Raw genomic sequence first — 14,408 nt, 5'->3', positions numbered from 1 at the left:
GTCCCGTTAAAAGCGGTCACGTTCTTTTCGGTACGGAGATTAAGAAAAGGATTGTTATGTTTTAATTAAGTGTGGTCCAACAAAATTAAAAAATTAATGAAGTGTAGTCCACATTCTTCTTCTCACTGCATCTGAGCCATTTTCTGACCGCCGGCGCCGGCGACGGCGATGGCAACGCCGGCGATCGTCCCTCGCCCCTCTATCAAATCGAAAAATCGGACAAAAAGTCAAAAACCAAAAATCAAAAACCAAAAATCATGTTGCAGAAACTGCTCCCTGTGAAATAACACCAAAATCTGGATAGCATTCAATCCAATTTTCACCCCAATTTCCTCAATACATGTTCGTCTATCACTAAAAACCAAACTTGACCTTCCTCACCCAAACCAAACTTCATCTTCCTCACCCAAAAAAGAATTCCCCAAATAGCGTAACATTTTTTTTTCCTTAATTTTTTCTTCAATTTCAGTTTATTGTGATTTAATTTAATTTAATGCTTGCTACTGTTGATCCTTTATATCCAGTTAGAATTTATAATTAGTACACCTTAGCATTTAAATTGTAACTTTTACTTAATTATTAATATTAGGGTTGCTTGTTCACACCTTCAATAATAAAGTCATTTTTTGCCCATGTTTGAGCTCAGCATGCCCTTGAGTTGGATTGTAAAATGAAGTGAAATGTGACTATCCATACTACCTAGATGATGTTGCAAACTTGGATACGAGTACTTATTGGAGTACATTCTATTCTTTAGTTTAGCAAGTAAATAGAGTTGGTGCAAGATGCTAATACTATCTTATTTTATTTCACTAGTTGAAAACTGAAGAAGCAAAAAAACGAGACACAGTTGAGAAATTAATTACAGAAAAGCAATATAAATTAGTTTTGAGCATATGATAGAGTGAAGTCCCATGATCTACTGCGGATTGGGAGGTCGACTATTAGCAGCAGAAACACGAGATCCCCATTCCAGCAATTCTTTGCTAGTGTCATCCTTGTGAACAAATATTTCAATGAAACACAGGGATTCCTTGTGCGTGCCTGTCGCCATTGCTATGGCTTCCACCAACTCATCTTCCGTTTTCACCTGATCTTGCCAAGAATAACATGTTACAAACTAGAGAAGATGAAAGTATATATAGTAGGACTTGCTCAACTTCCACTAATTAGATGATCATGTGTACGCTAATTACCTTGGCAGTCCAGCATTTGCCTTGTCCATTGTGAATAGCATCCACAAGGCCTGTGTAGTCCCAGTTCTTGATCACATTGTAGGGGCCATCATGAATCTCGACTTCAATAGTATATCCTCCATTGTTAATGAGGAATATGATGCTCTTCTGTCCACATCTTATCATGGTAGAAATATCTTGAGCTGTCACCTGTGTCACAATAGCTACTACTGCTTCATGATATGCATTCATGGAGATCGACTTTATTCTAAATTAGAGTGAATTGCACTTCACCTGGAAACTTCCATCGCCTATGCAGGCAATGACGCGCTTATCTTTAGCAGCCTGAGCGTAGCCAAGAGTTGCTCCAACTGACCACCCAATTGATCCATACTGCATCTGAAACTCATATCTGTACAGAATTTGGAAACGAGTTCGTATTAAAGGGGTTGAAATTCTTGCAAGCAATATAATATTACACTTTGAGGGAGATGAAGTACCCGCAATTTTCTGGGAGGCTAAGCTTTTGACAATTGAACCATGAGTCTCCTGTCTCTGAAATCACTGCACTATTGCCACTCAGCATTTCCTGCAATGAATTCCAGTACTTGAGATTTTCTAGCCACTTCAATCTAGTAGTATCATTAATGTTTACCTGTATGTGGTTGAAGAGAATGTTGACTCTCAAGGGCTCATCTTTATCGCGTCTTAAGGCAATGCCGGGAGGGACATATATCCTCCGGTAATTCTCCATGGCCGTGCTGTTTTTCTTGAGCCTTTTGGTCAATGCAGTGAGGAAATCTGTCATGAAAACCCAACCAAAGGAAGGGCCGTTGCCTACTGTGACGCGGTTTGGCTGCACGATCACAGATTTCTCCTTCTTTATCAACAACGAGTAGCCAACCGAGCTGTAGTCGTTGAAGATAGGGCCAACAAAGACATATGCATCAGCAGATTCCACAATCTCGCCACAGAAGCTGGTGCTGACCGCGCCCCAGTAAGTCCCGATGAAGTGCGGGTGCTGCTCGGGGAAAAGCCCTTTCCCCGAGGGCATCACGGCTATTGGATAGCCACAAGCATCTGCAAGTTCCACTAAAGCCCCTTGCGACTTGCAAACCCTTAGCTTTGGACCTCCTATGATCACTGGCTTAACAGCTTTGTTCAGAAACTCAGCTGTTGCTTCCACAGCTGCTTCAAGACCAAGCTCATTGCTCACCCTGTCACAAATTAACAGCTACATTTTCATACTAATGCCCTGTTCCACCTTCTTTATAATATAACAATTAACCAAGCATGCAATCTTTGATGATAATGATATTAATAAAGCAATCAAATTACTTTGGTGCGAGTGAAAATTGGACAGGTTCTCTTGCAAAAGTGGGGTGAGGAATTCCTGGCAAATTGCAGCTTATGCTTATATACACCGGCTTACTTTCCTTCAAAGCAGTCGAAATCGCCGTATCTATCAACTCATGCGCATCATCCAAGTTATTGATTACAGCCTGTAATCACACAAACTATTGAAATCGCTAATACCTCTGTTTCCCCAAATTAATACTAAATGCTGATAAAATCAAAGCCGATTTACCTGAGCACAAGTGATGGTCTGGAAACAGCGGAGCTCCTGGCTGAAATCCGGCAGGCCGATGGTGTGATGCAGGATCCGATTAGTTCCATAATCGTTGGAATTAGGGCCGCCGACGATGCAGATGACGGGAAGGTTCTCACTGTAGGCCCCTGCGATGGCGTTGAGCACGCTGAGGCCGCCCACCGTGAACGTCACGGCGCAGGCGCCGACTCCCCTGGCGCGCGCGTACCCATCGGCGGCGTACCCCGCGTTCAGCTCGTTGCAGCAGCCGACCAGCTTCAGCCCCGGCTCGTCTATGAGGTGGTCGAGCAGGGCTAGGTTGAAGTCTCCGGGGACTGCGAACACGTCGCTCACGCCTATCTGAACCAGCCGCCGTGCCAGGTAGCGCCCCAGCGTTCCACACGATGTGGCGGCGGCGGCGGGAGCAGGGGTAACGGCGGCGGCGCGGATCACGTTACTAGCTTCCATTTATCGATCAGTTTTTGAGAATATTGATTCGTTTGCAGGTGGAAAGGTGGCAGAGTTGAGGGGTGGATTTATAGGAGAGGTTGAGATTTGTTGTTAGCTTTCAAGGAACTGAACACTGTGGGCAGTTTACGAGGAGAAGACAGTGTAGAATTTAGTGTTTGATTTGTGGAGCGGTATTGTTCGTCGCAAAGGACTAAAGGAGGCAACTGTGTGATTATTTTATGTTTGTTTAGACTTTTTGGGTGAATAATGTGGAGCAATAGTAAAGAAAAAGGTGGAAAACAATGGTGGTTTAGCAAGCATCTGGGGAAACCAGAGGCGGTGCTTATTGGTTTCAAATAAGCGTAGGTGGTTTGATGATCAAGGCGGCTCATTCCAATACAAGGCCTCATCTATTACATTGTTTTATGTCTCATTTCGTATATTATTATTATTATTATTATTATTATTATTATTATTATTATTAAGTTTTAACCATTTGTTTTCTTCAATTGCAACCTCTTGTGCTCAAATTTAATTAGTCTAGTTAGAAATTATAATAGCTTAATTAATAATTGATTATTATAATTGAGTAATCTTTAGAGCATATAATTTCTTTAAGTTTCAATTTGTAGTAAAAAATATTAATTAAACTTCATTATATAATACTTCACATGTGCACGATATCGTTTCCACTTTATGGACGACACGAGTTTTTAAGAAAATAATAGATAATACTTCCTCCGGCCCCAACGAAATTGAGTCGTATTTCTTTTTAGATCGTCCCAACGAAGTTGAGTCATTTTCTTTTGAATTAAATTAAAGTTATTTTTTCATTAACTCTCTCTTTCATTTCACTTTTTCATTAAACACCAACTTCTTAAATTTTGTGTCCAAAAGGAACGTTCCACAATTGCTGTGAGTGGAGTTTGAGTCTTATTATTATTATGAGTGGAGTTTGTAGATCATATTGTTATAAATAAAAGTGAAAATAATATTATAGATGAATCAAAATAATAAAAGTTAAAACGATAATATTTTTTAATAAAAGTGAAAATAATATTATAGATGAATCAAAATAATAGTAAAAGTTAAAACGATAATATTTTTTATTTATATAATAAGTTTGATCAGTAGAACGCTAAAGTCTATGAGAAAAAACAAGATATCAGAATCGGTAAAGATGTATTGGTGCACTGTGACCAGTTGAAGAATCAATGAATCATGTCTGATATTCTATTTATTAAATAATATCTTCTTGACCATTACATATGCAATTGTGTCGGTCAACATAATATATTACTAATACAAGCATAATGTATTAGTAATACAAGCCTCGCGTCGGTCACCATTCTATATACAAGCATCTCTCTAATCTTTTTCGGGTGGTTATGGATTTCTCGTATACTTCCCCCCTCCCATTACTTTTGGCTAAAAATATTTAATTTAAACACGAAAATAAAAAATATATATAAATAAATTAAAAATAATAGAATTCACGTCATTGTTATTTTTTATAAAAATGGACCAAATCAATATAAGCTAAAAATAATAGGACCGAGTACCAAAAATAGAATAATCAATCAGGCCCAATGGGCTTTATATAGAGTACTAAATAGTGGACTAGGCACAAGAGTGGAGATTTTGGCAGCTTACTTCATGATGGGCCGATCCAATTGGAACATAAATTATACGCTACTGTTGATCTCTATTAATATTATGCATTTATACCTCATCTTCATCTCCAATTCATCAAAGAGATGTTGAGAACTTTTCAAACACCAACTACGTGCAAGAAGGAAAGGATTTTCGTAATCCATAAACATACTCGAAATAAATAGTTTAGATAATGGTAATCGTTAAATATGCTGAACTCTTTACTAGGACCTCCCAGCATGGAAAGCTTCCAAACCTGCATCTGTCCCTATCCAAGTGAACCCTGTGCCTTTAGATACTCCTCTAGCCTTCATCAGCTCCCTCAACTGGCTCACTCCCTCCCACCTTCCAGCATCAGCTAGTGTATTGGATAATGCGACGTACGCCCCCGCCCTGCTCTTGTCTTTCACTCTGAAAAGCTCATTTGCAGCAGCTCTAGCGAGCTCTACATCACCGTGCAATCTGCAAGAACTCAGCAACGCTGCCCACACATCGGAGTTGGGCTTTTCGGGCATCTGCATTATAAACTCAAGCGCCTCGTTCAACCTTCCTGCGCGTCCTAACAGATCAACCACACAAGCATAATGCTCCATTCTTGGCCTCATCGAATAAACTCCTTCCATGCTCTTAAAGATCTCCATCCCTTTAGCAACCAGCCCTGCATGGGCACAAGCAGACAGTGCACCAAGAAACGTCACATAATTTGGGACGATGCGGCTGCCATTGATCATCCTACTAAAGAGTGCGAGAGCTTCTCCTGGGCTTCCATTCTTCCCATATCCATCAATCATTGAAGTCCATGAGAAGACATTCCTTTTAGGCATGTAGTCAAAAACGCGTCTTGCATCCTCGGTCCGACCACATTTGGAGTACATGTCTATCAGAGCACTGCCTATCATTATGTGAGGCAAAAACTCAGTCTTCATCAGCTGCCCTTGAATCTGCTGGCCGACTTCAAACGCGGACAGGAGAGAACAAGCGCCGATAACGCTTGCATACGTAGATATGGTAGGCCTAAAATCCAGACGCTGCATCTCAATATACATCTCTAAAGCCTTCTTCGCCATTTCAACCGATTTGCTGTATCCTTCAATCATGGCATTGTAAACCACAACATCTTTCTCGTGAGTCTTGTCAAACACATCCTCTGCTTCCTCCCAACGGCCTCGGTTCATGTAACCGGTGATCATCGACGTAGAACAAATCACATTCTGATCCAACATTAAATCGAACACTCTCCTTGCGTAAGCAATGCTCTCGGTCTTCACATACGAGTCGACCAACGCGGTGTAAAGCACATCATCACCAGCTATATAAGATTTCACGATTTGGGCATGGACTTCCCTCGCAACAGCATGCGAAGATAACCCGCTGGTTGAACCCTTTAAAATCATCGAAAATGTATAAGCATCAGGCTTCTCATCTGAAAGACAGAGTTCTCTCACCAATTCAAATGCATCTTCCACAAAGCCATGTCTTATGTTGCCCGCTATCATGTAATTGTAGGCCGATAAAGTTCGATGAGGCATTTCATCGAACACCTGGCGCGCGTACAATAAACAGGAAGACTTGATGTAGAGGATGAGGAGTTTGATGGAGATGTTGACATTGGGTATGAACCCGATTTTGAGAATGCGGGAATGGATCTTCTGGCCTTGAGAGGGGTGATCGGAATTTATGTAATTTTGCAGCTCCGATGCCACAGAAAATACTGGTACAGAGTTGAGCTCTGTTCGTGGGCAATTCGTTGTGGGTTGAACTAGGGCACTGATATTGCTAAACCTGCCATGCCTCATTTTCTTCCCATTTAGATATCAAAGAAGGAGATGATTAGTCCAAGTTGAATCTCAGATTCAGAAACCAGGAGTGGTGATTGAGGTTTCACTCATTCCTTATTTCCTTTCCAACAAAATCTCTAATTCCACTTAATGATTTATTTATTTTTTAGTTAAATAGAGTATCAAATTCTACTTATCCAACCACCATTTGAGCGGTTGAATATTGAATCAATATATGAAATTATTTACTTTTATATATTAAAAATAAAATATTAATTAATTCTATATAAAATTACGTAATTTGTAAAGAACGAGTGATTTGGACCAAGTGTGGATCTGAAGAATTAGAATCCAAATTAAAATCCGAAATTCCTAATCGAGATTTAAGTCAAAGTTCTGAATCTCAAAATAGAGATCTGGATTTATGGTAAATGGAGTTTAATATCCATTGTCATCTTCGTCCAGAGAGATTGTTGTTTTATTATTAATTTCGTCTTCTGGACGAAAATTGTATTATTTCTTTTATGAAAAACTATCTCCTATATTTTAAATCTCATTCACACTTAATATTTACAAAAATATTGTTCTTTAATTTTTTTATTTTGATAGGCTCAATACCATTAAAAGAACAAAAATAATTATATTTATAGGACCTTTTTTACACTAAAAAAAACTCTGCTTGTCCCCATAAAAGTACTACTTTTGTTTGTCTCATTATAAATGACTCAATTAATTAGTTTAATTAGAGTTCCTAATTAAAACTTATTCTATCACACAAGTTTAACCCTAGCCACACTTTCGCCTCACTTTGTCCGCCGCACCATGAAAAGACAGAGAAGCTCCGATTCTCCGTCGTGGACCCTCGATTCTTTAGGGTCTGACGTTTCTCTCTTCGGCGTCCTCGACACTAAACCCACCTTTTCTGGTAGGTCCACATCAAGCGACTTAATTCCAACTTCTGCACAAGCGTTCCATTTCATATTCACATAGCTCTAGCCTCTATGAATCCTTCTTTTGCCCCACAATCACAACAACTAAAACCATGAACCTAAAATAAACTCTAAAAACCTACAATTAATAGAATATTTTGCATTCTTGCTAAAATCAAAGCTACAAATTAAGCAAATCCAATGAGAAAGAGAGAGAGCTTGTCGTACGTTTCGAAGAGGCGGTTGACTTTGGCGGCGATCTCCGATCGAATTGTTTAGGTGATTGCTTTACAGTCGATTATAGTGACCTTGTGATCCGATGTCTCTCTCATTGGTGTCGTCGATGAAAATCTACTATTCTCGATGTCTCTTTCTCTCTCTCTCTTCGATCCTGATGCTGATTGAGTCAGTATGATGTGGGGTGTGAATCTTGCTGCTTACTAAATATCATTTTTCATTGTGATGAGGTCAAAATTTCTTTAGAATTTGTAACTTGGTGCTAGATTTTCAAGAAACTTGATTGCAATTCTTGAATATTGCACAAAACTATGGGCCTATGGCTTAGAGATGGGACAGGCTCAAGAACAAGACGATAGGTTGAAGAATGATATCTTAATTAATTTATTAATTAAGATAAAAAAATTACATTTAATAACATTAAGTTTTAGTGGGCCATATTCAATTAAAGCTTAATAATCAACTTTTTATTCTTCGTGCTTAAAGAAAAGTGATTATTTCTATTGCAACGGAGGAAGCACATTTGTCAACCATTTTATTAAAATTAGTATGTATTTCACATAACACACATGACACATCCAATGTTGCATTCACCCTGTCTAAATAAACCTACCACATCAAACAGATCTCTAAAATCGAACCTCTCCATTTTATAAAATAAAAAAAGTCCAAATTTGCCGTCTTTGGCCCATCAACGATTAATTAACTCTTACACCTTTGTCTTCACAAAATCCAGCCTTTTTGCATCACCACCACCTGTTCAGCTGTTCTGTACCTTAATAAACTTTCCGAAACTGCCGAAAACGTTTTCTTCTTCTTCTGCTCCTTCATCTAGCTTTTGTTTTTTCTTTCTAAGTTTACTTTGAAGATATTAGTATTAGTGTACGATTCATTGAAATTAACAACAGTAGAGAGTGGGAGAAATGAGGCCCAAACTTTATCTGTTCGGCGACTCAATCACTGAGATGTCGTTCGGCGACGGCGGATGGGGTGCTTCTCTCGCAAATCACTTCGCGCGCCAGGTAATATGTGTGTGTGTGTTATTGATGTTGTAAGCGTGTGGCTTTTTATTGATGCGAAGTTTTGGTTTGGTTGAAGGCGGATGTGGTGTTGAGAGGGTATAGCGGTTACAACACCAGATGGGCTCTCAAGGTCATCCAGAAAGTCTTTCCGGCGACCGGCGAAGCTCCGCTCGCGGTCACGGTGTTCTTCGGCGCCAATGACGCAGCGCTACCGGACAGATACGGCGGTTTTCAGCACGTGCCGCTTGATGAGTACAAGCAGAATCTTCTCGCCATTGTTGCCTTTTTCAAGGTAATATAAAATAAAATCAACTGCACTACTCTGCAACCACTCCGCACATGCCCGCCCCGGTCCAACCGCAAGGGCGTGCGCGCTGTGGGGGTGGGCCACGGAAACATGAATGTGGTGGTTATGGATTTATTTTCATTTTACAGATAATACTCTACCCTTTTTTAGGTAACCACAAAAATTGGAAAAAAAAAAACATTATTTTTTTATACTACTCTCCCGTCCCATCGAACTTGAGTTGTATTCTTTTTCGAGCTGTCCCATCGAGCTTGTGTCATTTTTTTTTTTTTGGCAAAAATTAGGTAATTTAAAGCACTAATTTACAAAATTAATTGTACCCTTATTATCTTCTATCTTCCACTTTATCACTTTTATATATACTACACACTTAAAACACTAATCTACAACTTCTTAATTCTCGTGCTCAAAAGAAACGCCTCAAGCTCGGCGGGACGAAGGGAGTACTTTTTTTAAAAAAATAAATCTATTTTTATTATTTTTAATTTTTATTTTTTTAATATTCAGCTGAAATATATTCAGTTAAAATTAATTTTTTTTATTATATTTATAAATATGATAATTTAGTTGACATCAATTTTTTATAAATATAAAAACATTTTCCGTGCACAAATGTTAATAGTATATTTTGTGGGAGTGTTATTAGTATCTAGATGTGTAAAAAAATTCACTCCCCTTTCCAACAAATAAAAGTAAAGAAGGCAAGGAATATGGGAGATCCTTCATTTAATTTAAACAGTAAGCCCCTTTCGGAAACAAAATTAAACAGTATGCCAATCTTATGTTTTGTTTCATTATTGCACGCGGCCATCATTGATATGCCAATGGATGATTTTGCTCTCTTCTAAAGTTACTAGTACTGGCTACTAGCAGTGATAGCGTTGGATAATGACAGTTTATCCATATTGCTGCTGTGACAATGATTCATATGATGTTATATAAATGTAGAAAACATTAATGTTGAACATGAAAGTAGCTGCTCATGTGGCATTTATAAAAGAGGGCATTCTTATAATTTGTTTTTACATGTGTAATATCTTTTACTTATTTTGAAGAACCCATGGAAGAATGGGCCTTAGTAAAGATGAATTTAGTAAGTAAATGCCCAAGAAGGCCCAGTTATCGCTATCATTGTTTGCCACTTGATAGCATCTTTTGCTACTCTCAAGATAGGCAAATGCATGGAGTTGCCCCGCTCAATTCACTACCCTTTTAATTACTCTAGTCCCCTAGTATTATAGTTGCATCGCACCCCACATGAGTTTTCTTAATGATTATTTTGTTTCATGTTTTTCTTCATCGGTAGACTCTGGATCATGCATAATGTAGACCATTGCAAATTCTTCTTTTCTTTTTTTCTTTAGTATGTCACTTAGAAAAGCCGCTGGTGAATTATTAACACTCACTAATAAGATGGCCTCTCGAGCAAGGAGGCATTCTTGCTCGAAAACGCTCTGTTTTGTGACTTGGAATATTAGGTGCTCTTACTCCAAGTGATGCCCTTTTCTTGATTAATCCTGTCATCATCCTACTTGGGGAACATGGTTTAACTGTTATTGAGAATTTTAGTACTGATCAGTTATGTAGTGTTTTAGTCTCAAAGGCTTATTGTAGATTAATGCTGATGATGACTGCAGAAGCAATGGCCATCCACGCGCATCATCCTCATCACACCTCCTCCAATCGATGAAGATGCACGTCTCCTGTAATACACTTCTTGTTGAACTATTTTTACTGCATATTGTAGTCATTTTTTTTTATGTAATCTGCTAATTAATCCAATTTTTGTAGAAATCCTTATGCCAACAACCCTTCCGGGCTTCCCGAGAGGACAAATGAGGTAGCTGGTCGATATGCCAAACACTGCCTCGACGTAGCAGCTGAATGTGGGCTTCCAGCTATCCCTCTCTACGACAAAATGCAGCAACGTCCTGACTGGAAAAAGGCTCTTTTGAGGTTCTCTTCTCTTCTCTCTCACCATACATGACTACGAGTCTTTTCCAACCCCTAAAAAAAGAAATTAATTATCCTTTGGATATGCAGTGATGGCCTGCATCTCACTCAGAAAGGCAATAAGTTTGTATTTGAGGAAGTGATTAATCTACTTGCTGAAGAACAAGTAAGCCTGGAGACGCTGCCAGCAGATTTCCCGCTCTTTTCTGAGATCGACCCGAACGATCCACTCAAGCTGTTTGCGAACTAAACGGAGGAGGACGACGACCTTTTGCTCAAGCTTTCAGTTCACAATATGTGGAAAGCGCAGCGGATTGGAAATAATATAGCTCTATACCATACTAAACCAACACCACCTGGATCGAAAAGCATGCTTATATGTGTTCGATCTTCTTCTCTTCTCCCTCTTGTAGACTTTAAGATGGTGTGTGTAATCTATCAGTAGTATAAGTTGCTGCATTATAATATAATCCCTTGATCATAATTTAGCAAACTTTGATGGTATATATAACTGGTCAGTATCAGAGAGTTTGGATATTCCTGCTGTGAACCCATATCTAGCTATCTTGTTCAAGAAATATATCAAGATTTTAGGCCATTAAACATTAATATTGCTAGCTAGAATTTTTGTTTAATCATTAAACTATTATAAAATAGAAAGATTAAGAGTGGTACACCGTAGAAGGCGAGACACACTAAATTGTGGCCATCCGGCATGGCAGTTGCTAATCTGGCCGGAATACAACTTTATCTACAAACAAAACCAGAAACAGCTCTTGGCGCAACAATTCTATTGAACTTTTACTTTACCTGAAGTCTAAATATTTAAAAGTAATTATTTCTTCTGCAAAATATGATGATACAAACCAAAATATATAAATATTCATTTTAATCTTACCTGAGTACGTGAGTTTTATTAGTCACAGTCATATAATGGTTAAAGCTAATACGAATCGTTCATCTTATTTAATTAGCTTCATCGTTAAAGTAGCGATGAAGATAGCCTTATAATGAATGTGATGAACTAGAGTGGAACCCGTCGAAATTCGACATATATTATTTTACATCGTGATTTATAATTGTTTTATAGTACTCCCGAAGTTAAAAAAACCGTGCAATTAGGCCCCTCTGCTTTAACACCGTTTAACTCCCGTTAGTAAGATTTTTTTTATTATTTTTTTTTAAATTCAAATGTGTGGGGCCCTCACTTCAATCACCCAAACGCCCTCTCTCTCTCAAAATACTCGCTCGGCCTCTCTCCTTTCAACCACACCGCTGCCCTTCGTCGGCAGCCACCGCAGTTGCAGTAGCTCTTAGCCATAGCCACGCCTTAGCTCCGACACCACCACCACCTCTCGCTTCTCTTTCTCTCTCTCGCGACCTCTGTCCGCCGCCGCCCTGGAGCCGCCGCTCGGCACCACCGCAATCCACCATCACCACCTTCTCCTTTGTGGTTTTCTGAAGACCATCATAGTTACCTTGAAATTGTCGATTTTGGTTGGTGGCAGGAACTGGGGCGACATGTAGAAAGGAGTCTTTGGATCATAGAATTCGAACTTCGGGAACTGCAAACAAGAGATTGTTCACCGACGTCGCTTCGCCGAAGGGTATTGCGGCTGTTGGTTCGGGAGATGTAGAGAGTTTTTTGAGCTTTTCGATTCTTGAAGATGGGTGAACGGCTACGCGTTGCCGGTTCGTGGCCCAGTGGCCGATCGGCGACGAAATAAACATGTGAAGAGAGCCCACTTGAGCTCTTGTTCAAGTTTCAGGCGAGAGAGCAGGGGGTTTTTCTGGCGTCTCCCTTGCGATTCCACGGCCTCCTTGGCTGGTTTCGCGAGGGTGGTGGCGTAGGAGGGTCGTGGCGGTGGCAGGGTGAGGCGGCGGCGCGACGAGGGCGGCGCGGCCGAGTTCACGCGTTGTTGCTGCGCTCGGCGGCTGCTGCTGCTTCTGTTCGGCTGCTATTGTTGCTGCCGTTCAGCTGCTGCGGTTGCGTCGTGGGGGAGCAGCTGGTGGTGATGGTGGTGGAAGGTGGCGGCGGCGGTGGAGTGGCCGAGAGAAAGAGAGAGCTGAGCGAGCGAGATGAGAGATGAGAGTTGACTAAAGGGAGTTAAACATCGTTAAATCAAATGGGCCTAATTGCACAGTTTTTTTTGACTTCGGGGGTTTTGCACACACAGTGAGTAAGATGGGTTATACGCTATAGGGGCTACTACTTCAAGGGCCGATCTGCACCTTTTCCCAAAATAAGAAATAAAAAATGTACCAAATCTCCACCTTTGGGCCTCAACATTAATTAACTCTTCCATAATTTTATTTATAATCCTCATTTTATTTACTATAGCTTTTTAAATATAAATTAATTATAAATTTACAATTATATTCTATGACTTATAGCCTCCAAAATAAAATGAGGCTAATGAATCTATAAATACAATAACCCATAAAATAATGATAAATCCCTCCCGCATGTATAATGATAAGTTACAGTTTGCTGATGCAAATCCTTCTCATGTTGTCGGCATGTAGAAAGTCATCTCCTCCGATCACTTTTGCCACCAACAAAAACCTTCCACCGCCACAAACTGCAGCAATCTCTCATTCTTATTTTTGGCAAAACAAAAAATTTGTATATTTTGATGTAATTATCTCTTAAACAAAAACAAATGATAAGAAAAGATAAAAATTATCGTTAAAAGAAAAAAGATCAAAGCCAAAAGTTCAACATCAATATAGATGCATAATTTAATTGCAGTTGTGAGTGTGCGGGGAACTCCGGTTCACGTGCTGTTCAAGGAGTTTGAGGGCCTACCTTTGGCAGCTGCTAGCCTTGGTCAGGTGTTTTCTCTTTGTTTTTCGTATTAGTATTGTTGAATCTACGACAATCATGGGTGAAGAATATGATGAGAATTATGTTGGGATTTGAATGGAAGTCTCTAAGTAATTAGTTTTGCAGTACTAAGCTAATTCCTTTACGCCAATCATGACTTGCAACTCTGCTTAACGAAAACTGGAAACCCGAGACGAGGAAAAGAGAAAAGAGGTGTTGATTTTCTGACTCCGGCAACTCGAATAGATGATAAGAATATCAAAGACATTCGTTTTCTTGGGGCATTGGCAATCTAGAAAAAAGAGGTCTACCTCTGAATATGGTGACTTGCTATGACAGTTGGGAAAATTATTCTGTTCATATCTTGTTGTCTCAGGACTGTAGGCTTATATCTTCTTGAATTTGTGCTTCTGATTCAGATAAATAGACATTAGTAGATATTTATTTTCTGCAGAGTTTTGACATGCTGATGCTGGTTTGTACACTTGA

At 39.5% G+C, this 14,408-nt stretch overlaps 3 protein-coding genes across 3 annotated transcripts; 1 reads left to right on the top strand and 2 right to left on the bottom strand.

Moving 5' to 3' along the window:
* Positions 1 to 783: 783 nt before the first annotated feature.
* LOC130985413 (pyruvate decarboxylase 1) lies at positions 784 to 3,603 on the bottom strand. Its single transcript, XM_057908377.1, has 7 exons — positions 2,764 to 3,603; positions 2,514 to 2,677; positions 1,831 to 2,392; positions 1,676 to 1,764; positions 1,470 to 1,587; positions 1,197 to 1,385; positions 784 to 1,090 (listed from the first exon to the last, which is right to left on the bottom strand). Exons 1-7 carry the CDS (start codon positions 3,229 to 3,231, stop codon positions 920 to 922), a joined length of 1,761 nt encoding a protein of 586 aa, XP_057764360.1. The 5' UTR covers positions 3,232 to 3,603; the 3' UTR covers positions 784 to 919.
* A 1,308-nt stretch (positions 3,604 to 4,911) lies between these two features.
* On the bottom strand, positions 4,912 to 6,874 carry LOC130985412 (pentatricopeptide repeat-containing protein At1g28690, mitochondrial). The gene has a single exon (XM_057908376.1). It carries the CDS (start codon positions 6,660 to 6,662, stop codon positions 5,091 to 5,093), a length of 1,572 nt encoding a protein of 523 aa, XP_057764359.1. The 5' UTR covers positions 6,663 to 6,874; the 3' UTR covers positions 4,912 to 5,090.
* Positions 6,875 to 8,320: 1,446 nt separating this feature from the next.
* Positions 8,321 to 11,585, top strand: LOC130985411 (GDSL esterase/lipase At5g45920-like). Its single transcript, XM_057908375.1, has 5 exons — positions 8,321 to 8,832; positions 8,909 to 9,124; positions 10,777 to 10,844; positions 10,931 to 11,095; positions 11,183 to 11,585. Exons 1-5 carry the CDS (start codon positions 8,734 to 8,736, stop codon positions 11,340 to 11,342), a joined length of 708 nt encoding a protein of 235 aa, XP_057764358.1. The 5' UTR covers positions 8,321 to 8,733; the 3' UTR covers positions 11,343 to 11,585.
* The last annotated feature ends 2,823 nt before the right edge of the window (positions 11,586 to 14,408 follow it).

Source organism: Salvia miltiorrhiza, chromosome 5, assembly GCF_028751815.1.
Source record: "Salvia miltiorrhiza cultivar Shanhuang (shh) chromosome 5, IMPLAD_Smil_shh, whole genome shotgun sequence".
In the NCBI taxonomy this organism is placed as follows: domain Eukaryota; kingdom Viridiplantae; phylum Streptophyta; class Magnoliopsida; order Lamiales; family Lamiaceae; genus Salvia; species Salvia miltiorrhiza.
This window is presented reverse-complemented; position numbering and strand designations above follow the sequence as displayed.

Excerpts from the sequence above, each read along its gene's own strand:
- LOC130985413 (XM_057908377.1), bottom strand. The coding sequence starts at position 3,231 with ATGGAAGCTAGTAACGTGATCCGCGCCGCCGCCGTTACCCCTGCTCCC. Across the intron at positions 2,393-2,513 it reads CAATTTTCACTCGCACCAAA|GGTGAGCAATGAGCTTGGTC; the intron begins GTAATTTGATTG and ends AATTTGTGACAG. Across the intron at positions 1,588-1,675 it reads AGCCTCCCAGAAAATTGCGG|ATATGAGTTTCAGATGCAGT; the intron begins GTACTTCATCTC and ends AATTCTGTACAG.
- LOC130985412 (XM_057908376.1), bottom strand. The coding sequence starts at position 6,662 with ATGAGGCATGGCAGGTTTAGCAATATCAGTGCCCTAGTTCAACCCACA.
- LOC130985411 (XM_057908375.1), top strand. The coding sequence starts at position 8,734 with ATGAGGCCCAAACTTTATCTGTTCGGCGACTCAATCACTGAGATGTCG. Across the intron at positions 8,833-8,908 it reads CAAATCACTTCGCGCGCCAG|GCGGATGTGGTGTTGAGAGG; the intron begins GTAATATGTGTG and ends GTTTGGTTGAAG. Across the intron at positions 11,096-11,182 it reads TGGAAAAAGGCTCTTTTGAG|TGATGGCCTGCATCTCACTC; the intron begins GTTCTCTTCTCT and ends TTGGATATGCAG.